Consider the following 27,646-nt stretch of genomic DNA (forward strand, 5'->3'; position numbering starts at 1 on the left):
TCAGACCAGTGTGGAATTCTCTATCCTGATTGGATAAAGTGTATTTTCTGTTTACTTCAGAGCAGAGGAACTGCTACTGACTCTATATCAGTGATGGCTTAGGGAATGTAAAGCCATTATTTTAACATGTAGGCCACTTATTTTAACAAGAAAATACCACTTACAGCACCTTTAACGGCACATTTGATTATCATTATCTTCAGTTAACATGACATACTGTATGCTACGCACACTTATATTGACAGACCACAGTGGGGAAAGAGACACAGTCCTACTCAGAGAGCTCTGGTGTTTAACGTTGTTTTCACCGCTAGGACCTGTCAGCTAACATTAGCGTTCAGTTTTTTGATAACTTTCCTCTCTCTCTCTCTTTCTGTTTTCTTTCATATTCTCTTCCTCTCTCTATCCTCAGATTTGTCTCTTTTGAGTGTCCTCTTGGCTTGACACAGTCAGGTCACTTTGGAATGATTGGATTGATGAGCTAGCTTTAGCTTTAGCTTAGCCCAGCTCGGTTGAACACTGTATTTATTCATTTATTTATTTGTTTATTTAGACGGGACAGAGCATATTAGCAATACAAGCTACTTTTACTTCACCCTCTAAAGCTAAACTCACACTAAAAACAATGGACCTCATGCACCAACAAACTTTCTGAGCAAATTTCATCGTAGCTCCACTTACGACCTTTTCGGTTAGATTTTGGCATGCACTAATGGTTCCTTCTCAGGGATTCGCTTGTAGCTAAGAGCAGGATTTACGAGTGCGGAAGAGCAGTCGTAAAACAGACAGACTAGTGTGTGCCGTGTTGTTAAGGGCTTTATTTGGGAGGAATCATGGTGATTGCGTTCACATCGATTCTACAGACATCATCAGAATTAAATAATTATAATAATAATAATAATAAATATGACAATCTTTGGCTCATTAAAAACTTGGTTTTACATTTACAGTCATGCCTCAAGAGGCATTGTGAAATAAAAGCACTACACCAACCCTGCAAATGACAGTGAATAAATAAATAAGAACTAAACCCAATTGCGCGGATATAGCTATAGTGGAATAGACTGTATTAATCTTCCATATTTATACCGTCTTCTTGCATGCTCCTGGCCACCTGCCTCAGCACACACACACACGCACGCGCGCGCTCGTACTGTATACGTGCGTAATTAATCGTTCCAGCAACGGTAGGCTTATATTATTCGAATGACTTGTTTTATTACTATAGTAGTAAGTCATACTGTAGAACATGTACAGTACACATCTAAGCGTGACATCTTTTTTAGTGTCAATACGGAACGACTGCATGCTTGGCTCTCCACCTCCTGCTCCGTCTGCGGGTTGGTAACTTGGTGAGTGTGGTCATGAACCAGGGGGCAGCTCATATCTGTGATCTCCTAATAAAACAAGTAATTAGAATAATATAAGCCTACTGTTGCTGGAACGATTAATTACGCACGTATATGGTACACTGAGGTGGCCAGGAGCGTGAATATATGGAATATTAATACAGTCTATTCCACTATAGCTATAGTGTGCTGTGCCTGTATGATGACAATACACTTGAATCTAATCTAATTTTGATTAGTCGCAAATCGCTTCCGCGCTACCTGTTGAATATGGGGGTCAGCACACGGTCCTCGCCTTATAAGGAGCTGGTGGGGCGTGTCTGTATGCAAATTCAGGTGTACGAGAACACATTCCAGTTTAAGAGTGATGTAATTCATTCAAGGAGTTCGGAGTTGCGATCATTTTGGCAATTTAAGAGAACCTCTCCACTTCCTACCAGGTTATTTAAGAGAACCTCTCCACTTCCTACAAGGTTATTAAGAGAACCTCTCCACTTCCTACCAGGTTATTTAAGAGAACCTCTCCACTTCCTACAAGGTTATTTAAGAGAACCTCTCACTTCCTACACGGTTATTTAGAGAACCTCTCCACTTCCTACATGGTTATTTAGAGATCCTCTCCACTTCCTACAAGGTTATTTAAGAGAACCTCTCCACTTCCTACAAGGTTATTTAGAGAACCTCTCCACTTCCTACAAGGTTATTTAGAGAACCTCTCCACTTCCTACAAGGTTATTTAAGAGAACCTCTCCACTTCCTACACGGTTATTTAGAGAACCTCTCCACTTGTGAGGATTCGCCTGTTCCCTGAACCTTTCCCTGTCTACTCTCCTTCACCAGCCCCCACCCTTGCGATGATTTACTCTCCTCTACTCTTCACCAGCCCCCACCCTTGGACATTCTGTTCCTCTACCTTCACGCACCTGTAGGGAGTTTGCAATCACCTCGGGAGAGTACATAGGTTGCAGACTCCCCTCCAGTCCTTGTCGGGTCGTTCTTGTTACTACAATCTACTGCCGCGTCTCCGGCGTGAGACGTCGTGCCACCCCTGTACATCACCACCTGTCGCCGTTTGCCTGGAGTGGGACACCGTCTTCGCTCTCTAATTCTCTACGGGAGGTTTTCCAGTGTTCCCACTCCAGACGTCAAGCCGGCGCGCATCGCTCCCTATTTCCACGGGAGGATGCGTCTCTTCGCCCCGGTCCCCTGGGACCCCTGTGTTCTGCGCTGCCCGTCTGCAGCATCCGAGGAGGATCTCCGTGCCAGGCCTGGAGTGGTGTTCCCACTCCAGACGTCAAGCCGGCGCGCACTGCTCCCTATTTCCACGGGAGGATGCGTCTCTTCGCCCCGGTCCCCTGGGACCCCTGTGTTCTGCGCTGCCCGTCTGCAGCATCCGAGGAGGAGGAAGAGGATCTCCGTGCCTGGAGTGGGACACCGTCTTCGCTCTCTAATTCTCTCTACGGGAGGTTTTCCAGTGTTCCCACTCCAGACGTCAAGCCGGCGCGTCATCGCTCCCTATTTCCACGGGAGGATGGCGCCTCTTCCCCCCGGCCTCCGCTGTCGGGCCCCTGTTCCCGTGCCAGGCCTCCGCCGTCGGGCCCCTGTCCCCGTGCCAGGCCTCCGCCGTCGGAACCCTGTCCTCATCCCTGTAAGCAGCTCTGGCCCTCGCCCTGTCCAAGGCCTTAACCCTGTTCTCTGTCCCTGTCTCCAGCCCGCCTCTCCGGGCCTCTGTCCCTGTCCCCCTCTCCAGTGCCCCTGTTCCTGGCCCTGACACTTAGCCCTGGTCCTTAGCCCTGGCCCTTAGCCTTAGTCCCTTAGCCTGTTCGCCTCTTAAAGGCACAGTGCCGCATTTTCCAGATTTCCTTGACTCTAGTGTTTTTGTGTTTTCCCTTAAAGGGACTGTGCCGCTTTTTGTTCTATAATAAATATTTGCCCTGTTTTGGCTTACTCTCATACCTGTCTTGTGTTGTGCGATTGGGGTCGGTTACAAACCATAACAGTACGACCAGACCAGTCGACGACCCCAGCCAGCACAGACAGTGTATGTGAGTTTGCCCTTTTTAGTTCCCCTGTTAGTTCCCCTGTTGACTCCCCTGTTAGCTCCCCTGGTAGCCTCGTTAGCTTCCCTGTTAGCTCCCCTGTTAGCCTCGTTAGCTCCCCTGTTAGCTACCCTGTTCCCCACTGCTAGGACTGCCTCTTCAGCTAGCAAGGTCAGTTTCCCCACTGCTAGGACTGCCCCTTCAGCTAGCAAGGTCAGTTTCCCCACTGCTAGGACTGCCCCTTCAGCTAGCAAGGTCAGTTTCCCCACAGCTAGGACTGTCCTTCCAGCTAGCTTGTTCTCCTTTGCTAGTCCAGCCCTGTCTGCTAGCCTAGCTCCGGCAGCTAGCGCAGCCTCTATGCTAATGTAGCAGTACAGCTAGCATAGGCCCTGTAGCTAGCAATGCTCTGGCAGCTACCCAGTCCCTCTGCTAGCCCCACTTTAGGTGTAGCTTCCCCTGCTAGCATGGCCCAGTTTTTTTTTGTTTGTTGCTTTGTCTTGTCCCCTGCCCCGCTGTCTGATTCCGTCATGTTCTGGCCGTCATGTTAGTGTTCTGCCCCGTCATGTTAGTGTTCTGCCCCGTCATGGTAGTGTTTCGGTCGCCCGGTGGCTCCCGTGGAGGGGGAGGTACTGTGAGGATTCGCCTGTTCCCTGAACCTTTCCCTGTCTACTCTCCTTCACCAGCCCCCATCCTTGCGATGATTTACTCTCCTCTACTCTTCACCAGCCCCCACCCTTGGACATTCTGTTCCTCTACCTTCACGCACCTGTTGGGAGTTTGCAATCACCTCGGGAGAGTACATAGGTTGCAGACTCCCCTCCAGTCCTTGTCGGGTCGTTCTTGTTACTACAATCTACTGCCGCGTCTCCGGCGTGAGACGTCGTGCCACCCCTGTACATCACCACCTGTCGCCGTTTGCCTGGAGTGGGACACCGTCTTCGCTCTCTAATTCTCTACGGGAGGTTTTCCAGTGTTCCCACTCCAGACGTCAAGCCGGCGCGCATCGCTCCCTATTTCCACGGGAGGATGCGTCTCTTCGCCCCGGTCCCCTGGGACCCCTGTGTTCTGCGCTGCCCGTCTGCAGCACCCGAGGAGGAGGAAGAGGATCTCCGTGCCTGGAGTGGGACACCGTCTTCGCTCTCTAATTCTCTACGGGAGGTTTTCCAGTGTTCCCACTCCAGACGTCAAGCCGGCGCGTCATCGCTCCCTATTTCCACGGGAGGATGGCGCCTCTTCCCCCCGGCCTCCGCTGTCGGGCCCCTGTTCCCGTGCCAGGCCTCCGCCGTCGGGCCCCTGTCCCCGTGCCAGGCCTCCGCCGTCGGAACTCTGTCCTCATCCCTGTAAGCAGCTCTGGCCCTCGCCCTGTCCAAGGCCTTAACCTTGTTCTCTGTCCCTGTCTCCAGCCCGCCTCTCCGGGCCTCTGTCCCTGTCCCCCTCTCCAGTGCCCCTGTTCCTGGCCCTGACACTTAGCCCTGGTCCTTAGCCCTGGCCCTTAGCCTTAGTCCCCTAGCCTGTTCGCCTCTTAAAGGCACAGTGCCGCATTTTCCAGATTTCTTTGACTCTAGTGTTTTTGTGTTTTTCCTTAAAGGGACTGTGCCGCTTTTTGTTCTATAATAAATATTTGCCCTGTTTTGGCTTACTCTCATACCTGTCTTGTGTTGTGCGATTGGGGTCGGTTACAAACCATAACACCACTTCCTACAAGGTTATTTAGAGAACCTCTCCACTTCCTACACGGTTATTTAGAGAACCTCTCCACTTCCTACACGGTTATTTAGAGAACCTCTCCACTTCCTACACGGTTATTGAGAGAACCTCTCCACTTCCTACAAGGTTATTTAAGAGAACCTCTCCACTTCCTACACGGTTATTTAGAGAACCTCTCCACTTCCTACACGGTTATTTAGAGAACCTCTCCACTTCCTACAAGGTTATTTAGAGAACCTCTCCACTTCCTACACGGTTATTTAGAGAACCTCTCCACTTCCTACAAGGTTATTTAAGAGAACCTCTCCACTTCCTACATGGTTATTTAGAGAACCTCTCCACTTCATACAAGGTTATTAAGAGAACCTCTCCACTTCCTACAAGGTTATTAAGAGAACCTATCCACTTCCTACAAGGTTATTAAGAGAACCTCTCCACTTCCTACATGGTTATTAAGAGAACCTCTCCACTTCCTACAAGGTTATTTAGAGAACCTCTCCACTTCCTACAAGGTTATTTAGAGAACCTCTCCACTTCCTACACGGTTATTTAAGAGAACCTCTCCACTTCCTACAAGGTTATTTAGAGAACCTCTCCACTTCCTACAAGGTTATTAAGAGAACCTCTCCACTTCCTACAAGGTTATTGAGAGAACCTCTCCACTTCCTACCAGGTTATTTAAGAGAACCTCTCCACTTCCTACAAGGTTATTAAGAGAACCTCTCCACTTCCTACACGGTTATTTATAGAACCTCTCCACTTCCTACAAGGTTATTAAGAGAACCTCTCCACTTCCTACAAGGTTATTTAGAGAACCTCTCCACTTCCTACAAGGTTATTAAGAGAACCTCTCCACTTCCTACAAGGTTATTAAGAGAACCTCTCCACTTCCTACAAGGTTATTAAGAGAACCTCTCCACTTCCTACAAGGTTATTAAGAGAACCTCTCCACTTCCTACAAGGTTATTTAGAGAACCTCTCCACTTCCTACAAGGTTATTAAGAGAACCTCTCCACTTCCTATAAAGGTTATTAAGAGAACCTCTCCACTTCCTACAAGGTTATTAAGAGAACCTCTCCACTTCCTACAAGGTTATTAAGAGAACCTCTCCACTTCCTACAAGGTTATTAAGAGAACCTCTCCACTTCCTACAAGGTTATTAAGAGAACCTCTCCACTTCCTACACGGTTATTTAGAGAACCTCTCCACTTCCTACACGGTTATTTAGAGAACCTCTCCACTTCCTACAAGGTTATTAAGAGAACCTCTCCACTTCCTACACGGTTATTTAAGAGAACCTCTCCACTTCCTACACGGTTATTTAGAGAACCTCTCCACTTCCTACACGGTTATTTAGAGAACCTCTCCACTTCCTACAAGGTTATTTAGAGAACCTCTCCACTTCCTACACGGTTATTTAGAGAACCTCTCCACTTCCTACAAGGTTATTTAGAGAACCTCTCCACTTCCTACAAGGTTATTTAGAGAACCTCTCCACTTCCTACACGGTTATTTAGAGAACCTCTCCACTTCCTACAAGGTTATTTAAGAGAACCTCTCCACTTCCTACAAGGTTATTAAGAGAACCTCTCCACTTCCTACAAGGTTATTTAGAGAACCTCTCCACTTCCTACAAGGTTATTAAGAGAACCTCTCCACTTCCTACAAGGTTATTTAGAGAACCTCTCCACTTCCTACATGGTTATTTAGAGAACCTCTCCACTTCCTACATGGTTATTAAGAGAACCTCTCCACTTCCTACAAGGTTATTAAGAGAACCTCTCCACTTCCTACAAGGTTATTTAGAGAACCTCTCCACTTCCTACAAGGTTATTTAAGAGAACCTCTCCACTTCCTACAAGGTTATTTAGAGAACCTCTCCACTTCCTACAAGGTTATTAAGAGAACCTCTCCACTTCCTACACAGTTATTTAGAGAACCTCTCCACTTCCTACAAGGTTATTAAGAGAACCTCTCCACTTCCTACAAGGTTATTAAGAGAACCTCTCCACTTCCTACACGGTTATTTACGAGGAAACCTACAAGAATGTTGTTGCATGAGTGTGATCATCCTGACCTTTTGTGTCCCTTCAAGCTGATTTTCTTTCTTTCTTTCTTTCTTTCTTTCTTTCTTTCTTTCTTTCTTTCTTTCTTTCTTTCTTTCTTTCTTTCTTTCTTTCTTTCTTTCTTTCTTTCTTTCTTTCTTTCTTTCTTTCTTTCTTTCTTTCTTTCTTTCTTTCTTTCTTTCTTTCTTTCCTCACATTGTTCCACATGGTCTACTCTGCTTCTTTCTTTCTTTCTTTCTTTCTTTCTTTCTTTCTTTCTTTCTTTCTTTCTTTCTTTCTTTCTTTCTTTCTTTCTTTCTTTCTTTCTTTCTTTCTTTCTTTCTTTCTTTCTTTCTTTCTTTCTTTCTTTCTTTCTTTCTTTCTTTCTTTCTTTCTTTCTTTCTTTCTTTCTTCACATTGTTCCACATGGTCTACTCTGCTTCTGCCACCTGTCTAACCAGCCCCCCCCCCCCCACCTGTGTGGCCTACATAGGAAATAATGCTGTGACTACAGGTTCTGAAGTTATGTGCTAAACTTAGCAGCAACATATGAATAGTTTACCACCAACACATCTCACACCTTCCAGTATTCATACTATTATATATACTTCATGAATATTTTCTTACACTTCATCACACGTGTTACTTACTGTACCTCGGTCAAACAAAGACTTTATTCTGGATCACCTTGGTCAAGCTAAGAGATTGACTTGATTGGTCAATTGTCACACATATTCCGTGTCATTTAAAATATTCTTTAAGTTTTTTTTTAATACTGCTATGTTTAATACTGTATTCTACACTATATTGTAATGACAGTATTGTAAAAATCCATACCTTTTCATGGATCCATGACAGTGACATTGTACCTTCATATTTGGTATATCTCCCAGGTATATCTCCCAGCCAGGATTAATTTCAGAAGTGCAGGGACCAAAAAATATGCATGTTAGTGTGTGTGTGTGTGTTAGTGTGTGTGCTAGTGTGTGTGTTAGAGTGTGTGTGAGTGTGTGTTAGTGTGTGTGTGTGTTAGTGTGTGTGTGTTAGTGTGTTACTGTGTGTGTGTGTGTGTTACTGTGTGTGTTTGTGCTAGTGTGTGTGTTAGTGTGTGTTTGTGTGTGTGTTACTGTGTGTGTTGGTGTTTGTGTTAGTGTGTGTGTTAGTGTGTGTTACTGTGTGTGTGTGTGTGTTAGTGTGTGTTACTGTGTGTGTTTGTGTGTGTGTTAGTGTTTGTGTGTGTTAGTGTGTGTGTGTGTGTGTTTGTGTGTGTGTGTGTGTGTGTGTGTGTTAGTGTGTGTTACTGTGTGTGTGTGTTACTGTGTGTGTGTTAATTTGTGTGTTAGTGTGTGTTAGTGTGTGTGTGTGTGTGTGTTAGTGTGTGTGTGTTACTTTGTGTGTTAGTGTGTGTGTGTGTGTTACTGTGTGTTAGTGTGTGTGTGTTACTGTGTGTGTTTGTGTGTTAGTGTGTGTGTGTTACTTTGTGTGTTAGTGTGTGTTAGTGTGTTAGTGTGTGTGTGTGTGTGTGTGTTACTTTGTGTGTTACTGTGTGTTATGTGTGTGTGTGTGTGTGTGTGTGTGTGTTACTGTGTGTGTTTGTGTGTTAGTGTGTGTTAGTGTGTGTGTTACTTTGTATGTTAGTGTGTGTGTGTGTGTGTGTGTGTGTGTGTGTGTGTGTCTGGACGTAGGTTTTGCCTGATACGTGTCTAACTAAGAAACAGTCCCATGAAGCTGCAGCAGCGTGTCGGCTGGTCCTCGTGAAGTAGACGGTAAAGAGAACCTCAAGGCCTCCTGTGCTCACAGGGATTACGAATCGGTCTGTATAGCCTATTACATTAATTAACAAGTGATGATGTATCCATCCTTAATCTCAGCTCAAGGCCGATAACCTTTCCTCATTAATGAAGAAAACCCTTTCAAATGTGTCCAAAAGGCCCTCATTATGAACTGTTGCTGTCCATGGTGCTGAAACATCACCGAGTTTGAAAATGGGGCTGAAATTGGAGCTGAAGAGTGTGTGGGCCGGGGGACGTGGGGGCAATCCTCCAGCGCCCTCCTCCTCCTTCTCCTCATCTCCCCATCTCCTTAATCATATTGTTGCTAATGTCAATGTCAGCAGCGACAACAACAACAACAACAACAATAACATAGCCATTAAAGACACCATGCTCAGCACTCCTAGGTGAAAGACTCAGTGCTCTGTGTACATGTAAAGTGTCTGGTGTTCAGCCAATCGGGGAGCATCCTGAGCAGGTCCCTCTGGTCCTATCCTGATTCCATGGGACATTGACACTAGCAGGTGTGTGTGTGTGTGTGTGTGTGTGTGGTGGGGGGGCAGTGATTGATAATCTCAGTCTGTCTGTGTGTCTGTGTGTGTGTCTGTGTGTTACTGCATGTTACTGTGTGTGTGTGTGTGTGTGTGTGTGTGTGTGTGTGTGTGTGGTGTGTGTTCACGATACAGTAGGGGAGCAGCACTGCAGCAATCTGAAAAAGTAGGTCACATACCGACTAGCGGGATAACATGGTAGAGGAGATGAGAGGTAGAGAGAGAGAGAGGGAGAGAGAGAGGGAGAGAGAGAGGGGTAGAGGCTATGAGAGGTAGAGAGAGAGACATGAGAGGTAGAGAGAGAAAGGGGTAGAGAGAGAGAGAGAGAGAGAGAGAGAGAGAGAGAGAGAGAGAGAGAGAGAGAGAGAGAGAGAGAGAGAGAGAGAGAAAGAGTGAGAGGGGTAGAGGAGATGAGAGGTAGAGAGAAAGGGAGAGAGAGAGAGATGAGAGGTAGATAGAGAGAGACGAAGACAGAGAGATGGGTAGAGAGAGAGATGGGTAGAGAGAGAGAGAGGGGTAGAGATAGAGAGAGGGGTAGAGAGAGAGAGATGTGGGGAGGCAAGAGGGAATGGGGGGATGGGAGGAGAGAGACAATAGGAAGACCAGAGAAAGAGAGAGAGAGATGTGGGGGTTTGGGGGGGGGGGGGGGGGTATCAGAGGTTTTGAAACCAGCCAGGGCACAGACAATAAATACACTATTAATCCTTTTTCAGGGACAAAGATTTAGACTCCTCCTCCAGAAACCATACAGTATAATTGCAGTGCCTTAGATCGGCGCGCCACCGTACCCGTCCCTCAGTGCCCTCCTGTAAAGCTCTGCGAAGGAGTTCAAACGAGGAAATCTCACAACAACATCAACACGCCAGACGCCACGCTCATTCAGCAGCACCCTGTGGCTATGGTCCGCGATGGTAATCCCGCACAGAATCCAGAGCGGGTGACGCCGCCTCATATACTTTATGACTGACTTTCAAGGAAGGACATTTCTTTGGCTAAACGCCTGTCAGCTAATCTCCACTATAAATACAGTTGCTCCGAGTCTCTTAAGTCTTGTGCTTAGTCTCTTCCTGTCATGGAGGAGATACGTCGGCTCTCAGGCCAACATCGACTTCAGAGAGGACGGAGAAAGAGGACGGAGAAATCACTGACAATCCGTCCCTCCATTTTTTGCTTAGCTATAAAGGCCTCCTCTTATATACATCGCCCTGTGTTTTTATTATATAAGTGCACAGCATTGAAGATATACAGAGACACGCACAATATACTGAGGGCACTCAGGCGTGTAACGTATATGGGCTCCACTCTCAAGACTCTCTTGCATCCTCCGGCCATGTCTGTGTGTGTTTCATTATTTATTATTTGGTAATGCACAAAGTATACCGCATCTATAAATACACAGTGGGGGCATGTAGGAGTGGACCGCAACAGGAAAAGCTTGCGCTGGAAGCCGCGAGAGCACACACCGGTGTTATCATCACGCTACTGGTGATTGAGTCAGGGTGACAATTGAACGGGGTCAGCCGCGCGATGCGACGTGGTTCGCACACGGACAGGCGCAAGAAAGCGAAATGGACTCGGTGAAGAGGGCCGTTTCCGACCGCCTTCGGCCAAGTCTAGCAGCGTGGCTGCGGTCGATTCATTCCCAGTGTAGAGGAGGAGCGTGCGCATCACGTCGCGTGTGCGGCACCTCGCGGCTGTGCACATGCTCCTCTACGTCGGGAACGAGTTGAGTGGGAACGAACCATGAGCGAGCACGCCTTAAAGGGGGGGAACGTTTGAGAGGGAGAAGAAAAGGCTACTCCTTTGAATGGAGTCACCCAATCTCCACGAGAACCCGTCCCGGCAGATTGTAGATCTTAAGATTGTAGACTTTTTATTCTTTTATTTTCTTAATTTTTGCACTCGGTCCAAGACAATGTGCCCCGAGGAGGGCGTTTTGGAAGCGAGAGAACAAGTGCAAAGCTGCCAGACATTGTAGTATGTAAATGATGCTGCTGGTAGACTGGGCCACGATACAATACTCTCCAGGGGTGGGAGGGAAATGGAGGCAGAGTCCAAAACACCAAGAGAAAATGTTCTAATGACACGCTGCACTTTTAACATGACTCTGTCTTTCTCTGGCAGCAGATTTTACGACCGGAATTGCTCGAAGAAGGCATACAAAGCTTCTCAGTTCAAAACTCTGATGAACCTCAAAACATAATTTAGTCTAAAATAAACTAAAATAAACATAGTCCACTCTGAGATGAAGATGAACAAACAAACAATAATGACCATTCTCATTCCCTCTGTTTAGTTTAGTTTATTTTTTGTTTAGTTTATTTGACAATTGTTAAAATACAGTACATGTTACATGTTATGGGGCGACAGTGGCTCAGGAGGTAGAGCGGTCAACTGGTCGTCGGAAGGTTCCCGGTTCGATTCCCACTCCTCCCGGCCAGCGTTTCGAAGTGTCCTTGAGCAAGACACATAACCGCTACAGTAACTGCTCCCAATGTGCAGGTTGGCACCTTGCATGGTTGCCTCTGCCATCGTTGTGTGAATGTGAGGAACAAAAAGATTGTAAAGCCCTCTTTGATAAAAACGCTATATAAATTTACCATTTACAACAAGTCATGCATCCTAAGATTATCAAGGATAGCACAAAGTAAGGTCACAGACTTATTTCCATTGTGGTCTCCTGAGTTACTCTGGGCCATTTTCTAGGAGACATTTCCTAAGGTTCACCTTGAAACCATACAGGTTCAAGCCCTGTTTGATGGTCAAAGGCAACTCATTCCACTCCTGTGCTCCTGTGTGAGCAAATGAGCACTGTCCCATCTTTGCTCTACACCTTGGAGGATGCAGGTTTGCTGAGCTAGATCTGGTTCTGTGGCTGTGTGATTCCCTAACACTAGGGAACTTCACATAGTGATTAAGAGCTTGGGTATCATACAGTATATGGATCTATAGGTGTTTTCTTACAGATCTGACCCTTCTTCATATACTCCGTAATGCCAGACAGTTTGTATTTCTTCATACATGTAACTCACCAACGTGTTCTGTTCTGTGTCTCACCGAGCGGAGCGAACTGCAGACACTATTTACTCAACTATTTTCAACTGTAGTATAGGTCCAACTCGAGAAAAGTTGAATAAATGATTGAGGAAATGGGTGTTTCGCTAGAAGTCTGCTCCCCTCTCGGTGACACCCTTTTAAGACAAAAAGCACTTTGAACACATACTATTGTTATAAGAAACCAATTTAGAGTTCCCTTAAACTGGAGACAAGGTCAGTCTGTGAGCGCTGGGCTTTGAGCTCATGCAGAAGCTTGGTTTTCTTAAGCCAATTCGCTGCACTATGGCATACATGTTATCTATAATTCATGTGCTTTATCCTTACACGCCCTTCCTTTCCTTTTCTTTCTTTTCTTTCTTTTCTTTCCTTCCTTTCCTTTCTTTTCTTTCCTTTCCTTCCTTTTCTTTTCCTTTCCTTTCCTTCCTTTCCTTTCCTTTTCCTTTCCTTTCCTTTCCTTTCCTTTCCTTTCCTTTCCTTTCCTTTCCTTTCCTTGACTTTCCTTTCCTTTCCTTTCCTTTCCTTTCCTTTCCTTTCCTTTCCTTTCCTTTCCTTTCCTTTCCTTTCCTTTCCTTTCCTTTCCTTTCATTTTCCTTTCCTTTCCTTTCCTTTCCTTTCCTTTCCTTTCCTTTCCTTTCCTTTCCTTTCCTTTCCTTTCCTTTCCTTTCCTTTCCTTTCCTTTCCTTTCCTTTCCTTTCCTTTCCTTTCCTTTCCTTTCCTTTCCTTTCCTTTCCTTTCCTTTCCTTTCCTTTCCTTTCCTTTCCTTTCCTTTCCTTACCTTTCCTTTCCTTTCCTTCCCCATATCTCCCTGTGTGTTATGCCCCAGCAGAGTTCTGTACCAGTGAGGTAGGCAGGTCTCCTCCCCCTTTCCCTCTCTCTCAGGTTTATGATGCGTGGCACCTGATTTTCTTCTCTTTTTTCATTTTATTTTTCTCACCAACTTTTCTCCATGGGCTGTCACACTTACAACCCTCTCTGAGTCTTAACACTTTCTTTGCCAGCAGGGGGCGCACGATTTAGCGCTTCCGTGCCACCACCCACTTCAATGATAGCGCTCTCATATTTGTGAACGCATAAACTACATCTTAAATTATGTGTCTAATCTGGCCGTCGCTTATCAATGACTTGTTTGCAGTCAACATTGTCAAAACGGATTGTTTTTTAATCGGTTCATTTCCGTTTTATACCATTTTGAAAAAAGCTTTTTTTTTTTTAAGTTTCAGGAAAATATAAAGATTCTGTGATAAACGCCCTTTACTGGAATATTCTGGAATACACAAAAATCTTTGTAATTTTTCTGCCTATTTATGAATCGTTTTCAAATAAATGCTAGATTATCGATAGTATATGTGTATATATGTGTATGATGCACGCTACAGAAGCGGGCTGAAAAATCGATTCTCTCATTTCCTGATCAGCACACACACACACACACACACACACACACACACACACACACACACACACACACACACACACACACACACACACACACACCCACACACACACACACACACGCACACACACACACACATAGTTGACGTTGATATCTCTGTGAAAAAAGCTCTGATTAAATAGATTCCTTACCTCAGATCAGATGTTCTCCAAAAAGATTATTCCAATTCCTGATCGCCATTCCAAATATCGATCGCGTTTATTGATCCAACGCTGGGTACTGGAAATATGTATTCCACGCTGTTCTGGGGCTCGGCAATGAATCCGATCGTCTCGGGTGACTTGTCTGAGAAGTAAAATGAGGAAGCAGGAATTCCCCCCCCCCCCATGTGTTTTATTCAATCCATTCCAAAGGGGTGCAGTACCACAGGGAGAGACGATAGGGGGCGGTATTTTCCCAATGGAGCTCAGAGAGAGTTTGCAGCACTAACGTGAGGCTAGATTGATGAAATATGAATTGAAATCGCTAATAATAAAAAAAAAAAATAGATCTCTCGTCGTTGGCAATGAGCGGTCGGCATGAACAAACGAGATATCTCGTCGTTGGCATTGAAAGTGTTAAGAGTCAGAGGTACTTGTCCGTACTGAGGCGCTCAGGGCACCTCGACTTTTGACAGTTTAGCCTGAAGGTCAACAATTGACCTATCACAAGCCCTGCCCTCTTTTCTTGATCCTCCAATCACAACCGTTTGCTTCCCTGTTGTGATCAAGAGGATCAAGAAAACAGGGCAGGGCTTGAGATAGGTCAATTATTCCAGCAGCGTGTCGGCTGGTCCAAATAAGTCGTGTAGTCAGGCTTCATGTAATACATGGTTATTATCTGGTCCCACAGCGGCCTGTAGGCGTGTAACTGTTCCGCAACAGTAAGTGACTTCCGGGGTAGGCCTGATTGGCCCCGACAGGCACGTGACGCGGCAAACTCAGGACGCGCAACGAGGCTGCTGAGAGCTGTCGCGCGGAAATAGGCTGTCTATTGCCATTCTCTAACACAAACTCTAACCTTAACCAGCTCCTTAACAGCGCCTAAACTTAACCGTTCTAACCTTAACCAACTCCGAAACAATGCCTAACCTTAACCTTAACCTTAACCATGCCTAACCTTAACCGGCGAAAGAATACACGTTAAAAAAAAAAATCACGTTAAAAAAAATAAATTTGATGGGATTCGAACTCGTCAACAACGGACCGCAGGATCGCAGGACCGCTGCTCTGCGAGGTGAGCTGAAGCGCCGAATGAAAGTCATAGCGGATTTGGACGGTTACATCATTCCGCAAGCTCTGCCGCTCCGCTCTGCGGAGCGTGCCGCGCGGCAGAGAAAGTTGCGCGTCACGTGCCTGTCGGGGCCAATCAGGCCTACCCCGGAAGTCACTTACTGTTGCGGATAAGCTATAAGCGGCCTGTAGAGGCTAACACACATTGTTGAACACAGCTTATTCTAGATCTTCACAAATTCTCTACTCTCTGGGTTTATACTCGCTGACTTGAATTTCTTCCATCTGTCACTGACTCTTCCTTCTTCCCTTGCTATCTCTTTCTGCCCTCCCCCCCCTCCTCCACCTCTTCCCTCCAGTATGTGGCGTTCGGCTCCCTCCTCTTCATCCTCATCTCCATCTCCACGTTCTGCATGGAGACGCACGAGGCCTTCAACACCATCACCAACCGGACGGAGCTGGTCACCGTGGACAACGTGACGCGCGAGGAGATTGTGTACGAGGTGGTGACGGACAGCTGGCTGACGTACGTGGAGGGCATGTGCGTCATCTGGTTCACCATCGAGGTGCTGCTCCGCGTGACCTTCTGCCCGGACAAGGCGGAGTTCTTCAAGAGCTCCTGCCCGGACAAGGCGGAGTTCTTCAAGAGCTCCCTCAACATCATCGACTTCGTGGCCATCCTGCCCTTCTACCTGGAGGTGGGCCTGAGCGGCCTGTCCTCCAAAGCCGCCAAGGACGTCCTGGGGTTCCTCCGCGTGGTCCGCTTCGTCCGCATCCTGCGAATCTTCAAGCTCACCCGCCACTTCGTGGGCCTGCGCGTCCTGGGCCACACCCTGCGCGCCAGCACCAACGAGTTCCTCCTGCTGATCATCTTCCTGGCCCTCGGCGTGCTCATCTTCGCCACCATGATCTACTACGCCGAGAGGATCGGCGCCGACCCCGACGACCCCACGGCCAGCGCCCACACCAACTTCAAGAACATCCCCATCGGCTTCTGGTGGGCCGTGGTGACCATGACCACGCTGGGCTACGGGGACATGTACCCGGAGACGTGGTCGGGCATGCTGGTGGGCGCGCTGTGTGCCCTGGCGGGCGTGCTGACCATCGCCATGCCCGTGCCCGTCATCGTCAACAACTTCGGCATGTACTACTCTCTGGCCATGGCCAAGCAGAAGCTGCCCAAGAAGAAGAACAAACACATCCCGCGAGCGCCCCAGCCGGGCTCCCCCAACTACTGCAAGCCCGACGCCCTGGCGATGGCCACCGCGTCGCCCCAGAGGCTCCTGGGAAATGTCCTGGGTACCGTCATTGGGCCCGGTGGCGTGGCGGGTGACTGTCCTCTCGCCCAAGAGGAGATCATAGAGATCAACAGAGGTGAGATATTTCCGGTTTTGGTAACGAGACCGGAAATCTTTGAGAGCAAATACTTTGCTATGTTGAGGTGGTCTGCTTTTTTGAGCTCAGCTGTCTCCCTGGTGGGCATGGAGATCTGACTACTGAGGCAAAATCTTATATTTTTAGGGCGGGGAGGAGGTTTTTACAATCAGATTTGAACAGGGACCTGCACACTAAGAGGGCAAACTAGCCGTGTGAACATTGAGGGAAATAAAGAGTGTTTACTGATGATAAAGTTTTTATTTATTTTTGTATCTACTTTTTCTCCCCATTTTCTATTTTTCTCCCATCCCAATTTCGTATTATCCAATTCTACCCTCCCCTGTCTCGAACGTTGTTAGACCATGCCTCCCACTGGTCGGCTGCAATGTGGACCAAGCCTTGCATCACGTGTCCCCTCCGGTACACGAGGAGGCAGCTGTCGCATCTTTTCACCAGTCAGCGCGATCTCTCAGCGGCGAGGAGTAACACGTGGGAGGCTCACGCTGCCCCCGTTGCTTCCTGATTCTGCTGTACAGGCGCACCAACCGACCTGTAGGAGTCACTGTTCACAACGTCCGATCCCCACCCACCGGCTTTCCCACCCCTAAGACTGCCAATTGTGTTAGTATGAACGACCAGCCGTCTCCTGCGTTAGTGGCGAGCGCCTTGCCCACTGTGCCACTTAGCCGCCACTGATGATAAAGTTTGTGGCACTCACAGTAGTGTGGAGTTCGACAGTAGTGTGGAGTTCGTGGCACTCACAGTAGTGTGGAGTTCGTGGCACTCACAGTAGTGTGGTGTTTGTCGCACTCACAGTAGCGTGGAGTTCGTGGCACTCACAGTAGCGTGGTGTTTGTCACACTCACAGTAGCGTGGTGTTTGTCACACTCACAGTAAGTAGCATGGTGTTTGTCACACTCACAGTAGCGTGGTGTTTGTCACACTCACAGTAGCGTGGTGTTTGTCACACTCACAGTAAGTAGCATGGTGTTTGTCGCACTCACAGTAGTGTGGAGTTCGTGGCACTCACAGTAGCGTGGTGTTTGTCACACTCACAGTAAGTAGCGTGGTGTTTGTCACACTCACAGTAGCGTGGTGTTTGTCACACTCACAGTAGCGTGGTGTTTGTCGCACTCACAGTAGCGTGTTGTTTGTCACACTCACAGTAGCGTGGTGTTTGTCGCACTCACAGTAGCGTGGAGTTTGTCACACTCACAGTAGCGTGGTATGCCTGTGGGGGGGGGGGGGGGTGCCAGCGTCTCCGGAGACAAAGGTGGCAGAGGTAGAGACTGTCGAGAAGGCAGGCGCGCTTGATTCCGGATCTGCCCGGGGGAGCAATTGCTGCCCCATCACAACTCATGTGTAATTTATGATCAACTGGTTAGTCCGCGTTGGCCTCAAGGCGTCCATCTGTCAGTGAGAGAAGAAACACTATGGAGTGTGGGAATGAACTCAATTAACTGCTAAAACAACTTATGACATGTTGGGTTTGCTTGACTTCACACCTTTCCACTTTGGAATTGCCAGTGTAAGTGTGTGGGATTAGGAAGGTCATTCTTGGGTCTCCCGCTCGGATTTGCAATCCTATAACACCGGGGAGAAAAGTATGGTAGACCAATTATACACACACGTAATGGGCTTTTAAAAAAATATGTATTAGTGCTTTCAGTCATCAGTGGGCTGGTAATAATGTGGATCTATTACATAAGTCATTTGAACTCCCTCCTCTCCAGCCGTCTTGGTAAGAGTTTTGCTGCGGGTCGTGTCAGTAGATCGTCGAACGGGAACTCGTGAGATTAGATTTGACAGCTGGGTCTGAGGATATGAACACAGTCAGCATTGGTTGGCTTCCCTCGAGCACAGCGCCCCCACGCTCTCTCACACTCCGACTCTGTTCACCACGCCGCCATGCCAAGTCAGCGTGTACACAGTGCCTTTAGTTAAGTAAAAGTAGAAATACCCAGATCAAATAGTACTCTGGTAAAAGTAAAAGTCCTCCATTCTAAAGTATCTAAAGTAAAGGTATGCATTCTATGTGATTTTCGTGTATTCCAGTGCTTGGGAGCGTTTAAGCCTCAGACCATTGACCTCTAAAGGTTATGTTAAAGAGGTATGAGGTCCAGTTATGCTGCTCTGATTACATCCCCTTGAAGTTGGCACGCTTCAAATTTGAAAATACATTATCTTCATACGTTTTTGCTATGTTTTCTATGCAAAATTGTTTTCTTCAAAGTAACTAACTAACTGATGGCTTCAGATAAATAGTAATAAGTACAATATTTCCTTTGAAATGTAGTGGAGTAAAAGTACAAAGTTCCCTAAAATGAAAACACTCAAGTAAAGTACAGGTACGTCAAAATTGTACTTAAGTACAGTACTTGAGTAAAAATACCTAATAGTTACTTTCCACCACTGCGTATACATGATCTGTGGAGCAGTTATCCCTGGTCATTTGTAAACATTACACGTCACCGTATTAGCGTGTTTTATAGGAGACGGTTTTATAAGATGAGGTGGGTTTTGGGCTTCGGGCCTGGATGGTCTACATTGAAATAACTGTAGTAAGCTTACCTCAGTAGATTCTTAGAAAAAACAAGGCAATATAATTAAAGGTGTTGTAAGTGATATTTTTGTTCTGCGTGTTAAAATAAGTGTTAAGTAGATCTACATTACGACAGCCTTCACTATGTTTGGCCCAGTAACAATGGGTCTCCCAGTAGGGCTGTCAAAATTGGCCAAAAATGACATTAGAATATTCTTTCTAAAATAACACATAGGTTAGAACTATTCGAATATCTATTGTTGCGCATTATGTCCACAAGAGGAGCAAGATCAAATTAATGAAAGTTCACGGTATATAGAACGGACATTTATACACAGCAGCGCATCTCAGAAAAAGGCGTGATAACATATTTTCCTTGACATGAAACGTGAAATAGTAATCAAAACAATGGGGATCCGTATTATGCTTCTGTCAATTCATTATTTAATATCTGTTCAATATCTGTTCAATAAGCCTACGGAGCGGAGGGACTGGGAGACCCATGTCCAGTGATGGCTGTCTGAATGTAGAGCTATTTAACATGTGGTAAAAGTGTGGGATAAATGTAACAGATTTAAGTGCAAACTAAGTCTACACAACGCCTCACCAAGACGGTTGCCTAGATAATTAACTTTGTTTGTTGGTTAGCTTGAATGCAAACTAGCTTGATTAGTTTGAGGTTATTTAACTCCATTAAATAATTTATCTTGAGTTGTGCAATATTTTGAAGTAACAGGAAGGACATTATTGGGTAGGAAATAGCATGCTAATAGCCTCTTATCAACTTATTATCCTCTTGTCCACTTGCTAATGGGTAAATCACAAGGCTATATAAATGTAAATGATATACATTGATTCTGTGTGTCTCAGAGCCTCCTGTAGTAAAACCTTTCTTCTCCTCTTTTCTGTTTTCCAACATGTCTTTTTTCTAGAAAGGGAACACAACTTTTTATAATATCTGTATCAAGGAGTTACTTTGCCAAACCTTTCGTATAAATCTACATCAATTTTACCTTCCAGATATGGTACATTACATTGTAAATGCATTATATAGCATTATATATGTTGATATATTATTATGTTGCCTCTACAACTGTAGTTTCATAAAATATATGAAGCAATCATCGAAAACAACTATAAATATTACATTTCTTAGCTATCATGTACACCAAGCTACTAAAAACTACTTTAACAGGCATGTTCTAACACAAAGTTTTTTTTGTATAAAAAAGTATATTTTTATATGAAAAATGTAAAATGTTCATTTCAATTTATTTTTTATATCAAATAAAGGTGAAAAAGAAAGAATTTTGTCCCTATACATAGTGTTTATTTATTTATAATTTTTTTTATCTGTTAGTTACTTACATTAAAACAGAAAATTGAAACCTACCTGTCCAGAACGGGCCGATAGCTTGGCCCCTGGTATGGCTGCTTGCAGCTTCCTCGATAACCGCTCATCCAATCAACTTCACCCTCTGCACTGTACTTCCCTGAGGTCCTCAGGAACACACCCGCCAAGTGTGACGTCGATCGGATGAACGGTTCTCGAGGAAAATCACAGACAGAAAGACAGGTAGTTATATTAGTAATAATGTGAGTATGGTAATACCACAATAAGCAAAAGTCATAATACAAAAGTATTTATTTTGTAACCATTCAGATTCAGATTCAGATTCAGACAACTTTATTGATCCCGCGTGGGGCAATTCATATTTGCAGCTTCACCACAAGCAACAAAGACAAACAAACAACAAAACATCTCAACGACAGCACGGCAAATAAAAAGAGAAATACTCCATGTGATACAATCCAGCAATAAAAGTAAAAGTAAAAACAGACAACCAAGTGCAAAAGGCTACTTAAAATGACTACTGTCTGTGTTTAAAAGTCTGATAGCCGAGGGGACAAAAGATTTGGCGTAGCGGTTGGTCCTACTTGGTGGGACGTCATAACGGCGGCCAGAAGGCAACAGTGAAAACCGCTGAGACAGAGCATGGAGAGGTTGATTTGTGATGCTCGTCCCCTTCTTGACCACCTGGTCCGTCCAGAGAGAACATAGGTCTCTCTGTTTTACTCCAATTATTATATTCAATGTGTAAAGTGTCAGTTCTTCCCCCTGTTTCGCACTCCAAGTCAAGTCTCCAGTCAGGTTTATTGATCACACACACACACACAGCATACAGTAGTTCGGCAAAACTGTAAACATTTGTCAGCACTCGTAAAAGAAGACTCGCGAATAAACCTCAACATTTATTTCTAATCAACACAATCCACCACGTGACAAATCACTTCCATTCGCTCCAGAAAAACCAGGAAAAACAGGTGTGTCCCGTCGCAGCCTTCTCTCTTCAACCTCCTCTCTCTTTCTCCTTCCTCTTCACCCTGTACATCTCTCTCTTCAACCTCCTCTCTCTTTCTCCTTCCTCTTCACCCTGTACATCTCTCTCTTCAACCCCCTCTCTCTTTCTCCTTCCTCTTCACCCTGTACATCTCTCTCTTCAACCTCCTCTTTCTTTCTCCTTCCCCTTCACCCTGTACATCTCTCTCTTCAACCCCCTCTCTCTTTCTCCTTCCTCTTCACCCTGTACATCTCTCTCTTCCTTCCTGCATCCCGTCTCGTCTCGTCTCTCCTCGGTTGTCTCCCCCCCCCTCCCTTCTTCAGACTCCAAGCAGAACGGCGACGCAGCCTCGGCGGCGCTGGCTAACGAGGACTGCCCCACCATCGACCAGGTGCTGAGCCCGGACGAGAGGAGCCCCGCGGGGGGGCGAGGGGGCGGCGGCGTTACCCGAGAACGCTACCAGCAGGACCGCGCCTGCTTCCTGCTCAACACCAGGGAATTCCGCGCCACAGATGGGAACGTGCGGAAAGGTACGTTTCTCCCCCGGGGCTGGATATATATATATATATATATATAACAGACACACACACACACACACACACACACACACACACACACACACACACACACACACACACACACACACACACACACACATTACAACAGGACTAAACAGAGCCATATCACGAGCTGCCAGGTACAAGGGCCAATACAGGTCCTCATGTAGTACATGTATGTATACTGTTTGTGCCAAGTGGGCTGGTATACCCCTGTTCCACATATCTACGTACAGAGTGATTACACATACAGCACATGGTGAGATACACGCATTATAATGAACCAACTGGGTTGAATTGACCGCATATAGTTGCTTTTGGGAGCCGCAACTGAGCTTTTACGAGATAGGAGGCCCCAGTCACAACTACACACTTACAGAGACGCACGCACATGCACACACACACACATACATATACATACACACTTCACAGCTCTTCTGCTCTGCTCTATATGTTTCCACCTTCATATTCATGTTGTCTGTGTTTCCATCACTGCTTGGTGTCATTTTATTTTTATTATTATCATTTTCCTTCTTTTGGACATTTCTGTTCCTCTACCCAGTGCCGGTCCTAGCCTCTTGGTCCTTCCCTTTAAAAGCTGCTAGGGCCCCCCCTACCCAACTGATGTAAACCATTTGCCACAGAGTCACTTCATTATGGACCAAAGTGGGAGGACTGTTTAGAATCAACCGCGACATTACGCGCTTAGACTTGGACTGTCTACACAGTTATTTTTTCACACTTACATGCTTCCTGTCTTACTGCTTTTACGCCATCCTCGCCATGCCTTGTCAACGTTTAAATGCCACTTTGACGCGCGGGGGACGTGTCCTCGAACACTTCTGGGGACTCCCCGAGAGTCTGGGTAGCTCCCCCGAGAATTACATACCTTCAAGGGCTTTTCTTTCCTGTTTGCATTCGCACCACCAATAGGAACGCTGGAGTGACGTAAGTGTGCCACGTTTCTGCCCTCCCTCCCCGGAGACAGACAGTGACGGGGTGTGTAGTGGGAAAGCTTGGCTGCATTCCAGTTTGGCCAAATAGCGAACAATGGAAATAATGTTACTTCACCTATAATAAACACAACAACACTACTTAATTTGTACAATCATGTTGTAGCTAAGAGATTTGCTGAAAAAAGTTATTGTTTCCCTGCAGAAATCACGTGATTGATCAACTTCGATTACGAGTTCCACGTAAGCACTTCCTGGTTGGTAACAAGATGAGAGCGGTAGAATAGCCAATAGCTAACATTAGATTCACTGGGGGAAATTCTTTTTTTAATGCATAGACATTTCAACTACAATACGAGGTTGACTTGGCATATTGTAAAGTGTTGACACAGAGCTGTACCATGAACATGGGATGATGCCTGGACCAATCACTGTAGACTTATGTGACTCAGGTTCCTCTTGTGCTGGGAGAGTACTGTACCTCCCCTGAAGTAGGAGCTAAAATGGTCCCTCAAAACTAAGAACTAGGATCATCCTCAGTTCTTGCAGTGCGGACACAACAAAAAGGGGTAGTTCCTCCGATAGTTATTAGGACTAACAGTTATTTTTCAGTTTCTTTCTTTCTTTCTTTCTTTCTTTCTTTCTTTCTTTCTTTCTTTCTTTCTTTCTTTCTTTCTTTCTTTCTTTCTTTCTTTCTTTCTTTCTTTCTTTCTTTCTTTCTTTCTTTCTTTCTTTCTTCTCACAACCTCAAACGTCGTTGATCTTCCATCTGTCCTTGCTGTCTGTCTGTTTCTTTCAGTGTTCCATAAAGCGTCACGTTCATTCTCATCAAATGAATCTCTTTCTCTCTCTGTCTTCTGGACTCAGACAGTTGGCCATATGCATTAATTTACTTCTCGTCACTTCTGTTTCTTTGTCTCTCTTTCTCTCTCTCTCTCTCTCTTTCTCTCTCTCTCGCCCCTTCTCCCCTTCTCTCTCCCCTCTCTCCTCTCCCCCTCTCTCCTATCTCTTCTTTCTCTCTCCTCCCTCTCTCTCCTTTCTCTCTCCCTTCCCTCTCTCTCCTCTCTCTTACCCCCCCTCTCCTCTCGCTCTCTCTCTCCCCCCTCTCTCTCCTGCCTCCCATCTTCCTTTCCCCTTTGGCTTGTGGCCCCTCCCTGTACTGCCTCCTCTCCCCTCCCCCCCTCGCCCCCCCCCCTCCTCTCCTTTGCTCCATATCCCCATTTTGTCTCTTTCTTTTGCGAACGCACCTGTACCCCCCCCTTCTTTTTTTGTTTAAAAACCCCACGCGTAATCTCGTTGCGTATTATGAAAACCTTGACACCTTGATTCATTTACAATCCAATCCACTACCACCACCACCACCACCACTACCACCACCAACCTGCACCGAAACACTCCCCCACACTCCTTTCCCAAACTCTCGACACCTCCCCCTTGTTGACAACAAACTAGAGGCAGCAGCCCTGGCAGCCAGCCCAGACTCCCCTCTGACTGAGGATTGGTATAAGCTGGAAGGGTCTCTGTTACAGCAGGACCTCAATGCAAACTCCACCTCCTCCTGGATCAAACCATAGGCCGACAGAGGTAACACCATGAGGTCACAAGGAGCTAAAAAAAGAAAAGGAGCTCTTTAGCCTAGCCGAAGAGAGAAACCGTTGGGGGAGTATCATAGGCTCTCCAGTTTACATGACATAGCATGTTCTGCAGTTGTACCCTCGGAAATATACAACACCACTGACCAACACACTGACACAGACACCTGCCACTCAAGAATCTACTACACACATGCTACTGTACACACAAACACACACACACACACAGACGCACTCACGCACGCACGCACACACACACACACACACACACACACACACACACACACACACACACACACACACACACACACACACACACACACACACACACACACACACACACACACACACACACACACACACACACACACACACACACACACACACACACACACACACACACACACACACACCTACACACACACACACGCACACGCACACACACACACAGTATGCATGACTGCAAATCACAAATAATACACCATTGTGTCCACTGTGTTGTGTCTGTATGTTTGGTAAGGGTTTAAACTATCACCACTGAAGTGTGTTCTGTGTGACTGAAAGTGTGTTTGAGTTGTTACAGCAGGTAACCAATAAGAAGAACCATTGAGCTAAGATTGGGTGAATTCCTCGATTTTTAACACTAGGGTTCAAGACACGAATACATTGTGTGGGTTATCATTTAATTGGAGGTATTAGCATCTGTTATTATCCAATGAAACCTAACCATAGCCCAACATCCTATATATTTCCTGTGTTTTATAAAACATTTTATGAACTCAACGGCGGTCTTGAAATTAACGGCCCATGCATGCCATATCTATCCAACAATTGCGCATACACAGTGTGAAGACGTAAAACAAAATAAAAACAACAAAATATGGAATATGAGGTACTCAGAATATGAGGGACTACATTGTGGTTTCAGTCCACAATGACTAGCGAGAGCACGTGTCTGTGTGTGATTGAGCGAGAGTGCATGTGTGCTTATGCATTTTGCGTCCGTGTGGATTACACGGATGGATAGTATATATATATATATATATATATATATATATATATATATATATATATATATATATATATATATATATATATATATATATATATATATATATATATATATATATATATATATATATATATATATATATATATATCACACATGCATACATTCATGAATGTGAGAGCGTGTGTTGTTGGGTATTGTACGTGCGTGTACGGTATAAAGTAACATCCAGAACGAAGAAGTGAGGGTAATAGCCCTGTCCTGTGTTAAGTAAAGACATGAGATCTAAAAACCACTGAAGAAGAGTGAACAGGAAGAGTGGGTCACAACGTTGTTGTCTGACGTGCCTGTATTGTTGTTGTTGTTGTTGTCTCTCTCTTCAGGTTGTGTCATATCACGCGTTTGTATGTGGGCTTCTTCGTTCTTACCCGTTATACACTGTGCCCCTGTCTTCCTCAATACCGTCTGAGTGTCGTGTTGTTCGTGTTGTCGTGTGTGGCTTATTTTGTTTAGTTACATTTTATTTTATTTGTATTTTCTTGTTGTTTACTTTTTTTTGTACTGTGTCATTTGTTTTGTGACGCTCTCTACTCCCCAGTGACCTCCACCCTGCCAGAGAGCAGCGGACATGTTGCTCCCTTAGAAATGTCACCCCAAAAATAGTACTCGACTTCTCAACGATCCGATATGATATGTACATTTGCATATGTAGTCACATAGGTCACATACGGTATACAGCAGGGGTGTAAAAGGTACACAGAAGCCACGGTTCGGTACGTACCTCAGTGTTGGGGGTCGCGGTTCAGTACAAGTTCGGTACGACAGGAAAAAAGCAACAAAAATCCCAAATGCAGCGGGGTTAAGTAGTTGTTGTTGTTGTCGTCTCGTTAACAACATCTAAAATTTGCTATCTGATATCCGTAAATAGCTATCTAGCGTTATCGATATCGATAGTTACATTGAATTTGTACCGTGGACCAATTACAATAAAGATGATCAGAAGAAGTGAGAAAATATAAACATTTGTATGACTACTCGTGTACCGGTTACAGCTGAGCACGCGGAACTGAGATATGTCGGACCCCAACCTGGTCGGCAGAGACCCGAATGGCACCGTTTTCAAAATTGCTTATTACAAGTTGTCAAAACAAAACGTTGTGTCTTACCTAATGTAGTAGCCTTCTCCCCCGGTGCTACCTTGGATTCCATCCAATCCTTGCCAAGAAAGTTGGTAATAAAAATAAATCCACATGTTCTTCTTGCTGCACGACTCATTTAAAATCAGCTTTTTCTTACAGTAACATAATAACAGACGCAAAGATAACTTCGACTGTTTGCCATTTTGAACTATAACGTTGATTGTTGTCACAGGTGCTACTGTATCTTCATCTGCCGCATATTATGTAGATTAGGGAGGCCAAACGTTCTGCCGTGATGTCATCAAACGGGAGCTCCGCCCACAATGCTTTTCAGAGCGCATTCCCAGGCGTCTATTATGATCATTTAGCACCATCTTGTGGTGATAAAGGTACAGTGCACTATGACCAGAATAATTCAACACAACCTGATGTATTGTTCGTGTGGCTGGACATACCGAACCGTGACATCCATATCGCCAAGCTGCGGGACAAATACACATACCGGTACACCCCTAGTATACAGTATACAGCTACACAGGCAACTATATAATATATATACATACATACATATATACATATATATATATAAATATGGAATTCATTAATTCCATATTTATATATATGTATATATGTATATATATACATTTGTAATACAGTAACATTTTGTACTGATATGTACATATCATGTTTTTCAATAGTTTTAAAAATGTTGGCCAGTGAGAGTTCGTTACAGCAAGGGATGCTGAATGCAATGTTGTGCAGCGGCTATCTGTCCAAGGGTCAAAGGTCACTGGGGTCAGCAGAGGTCACGGAATAGTAGTTCACGGAACGTGGCACGCTGAAAACAAAGGGAAACATTTTCAGCCTCAGCTTTGTAAAGTAAATCCAGAGCAAATTTCAACTGCAGGTAATCGGTTATTACAATGCTGATTTTCCAAAATGTTGTGTTGT

General features: G+C 45.5%; 1 protein-coding gene across 1 annotated transcript in view; it reads left to right on the forward strand.

The window, feature by feature from the left end:
- The window catches only part of LOC311235496 (voltage-gated potassium channel KCNC3-like), a gene marked incomplete at both ends in the record, with an annotated part of 43,989 nt that overhangs the window by 7,005 nt on the left and 9,338 nt on the right, over positions 1 to 27,646 (forward strand). Inside the window, 4 exons of the mRNA XM_084322964.1 lie at positions 15,544 to 15,783; positions 15,817 to 16,558; positions 21,769 to 21,975; positions 25,940 to 25,960. Coding sequence (XP_084179090.1) covers positions 15,544 to 15,783; positions 15,817 to 16,558; positions 21,769 to 21,975; positions 25,940 to 25,960 — 1,210 coding nt within the window. The remainder of the gene's footprint in view (positions 1 to 15,543; positions 15,784 to 15,816; positions 16,559 to 21,768; positions 21,976 to 25,939; positions 25,961 to 27,646) is intronic.

The sequence above is a fragment of the Notolepis coatsorum genome (assembly GCF_963971535.1).
Source record: "Notolepis coatsorum genome assembly, chromosome: 10".
NCBI classification, from domain to species: Eukaryota; Metazoa; Chordata; class Actinopteri; order Aulopiformes; family Paralepididae; genus Notolepis; species Notolepis coatsorum.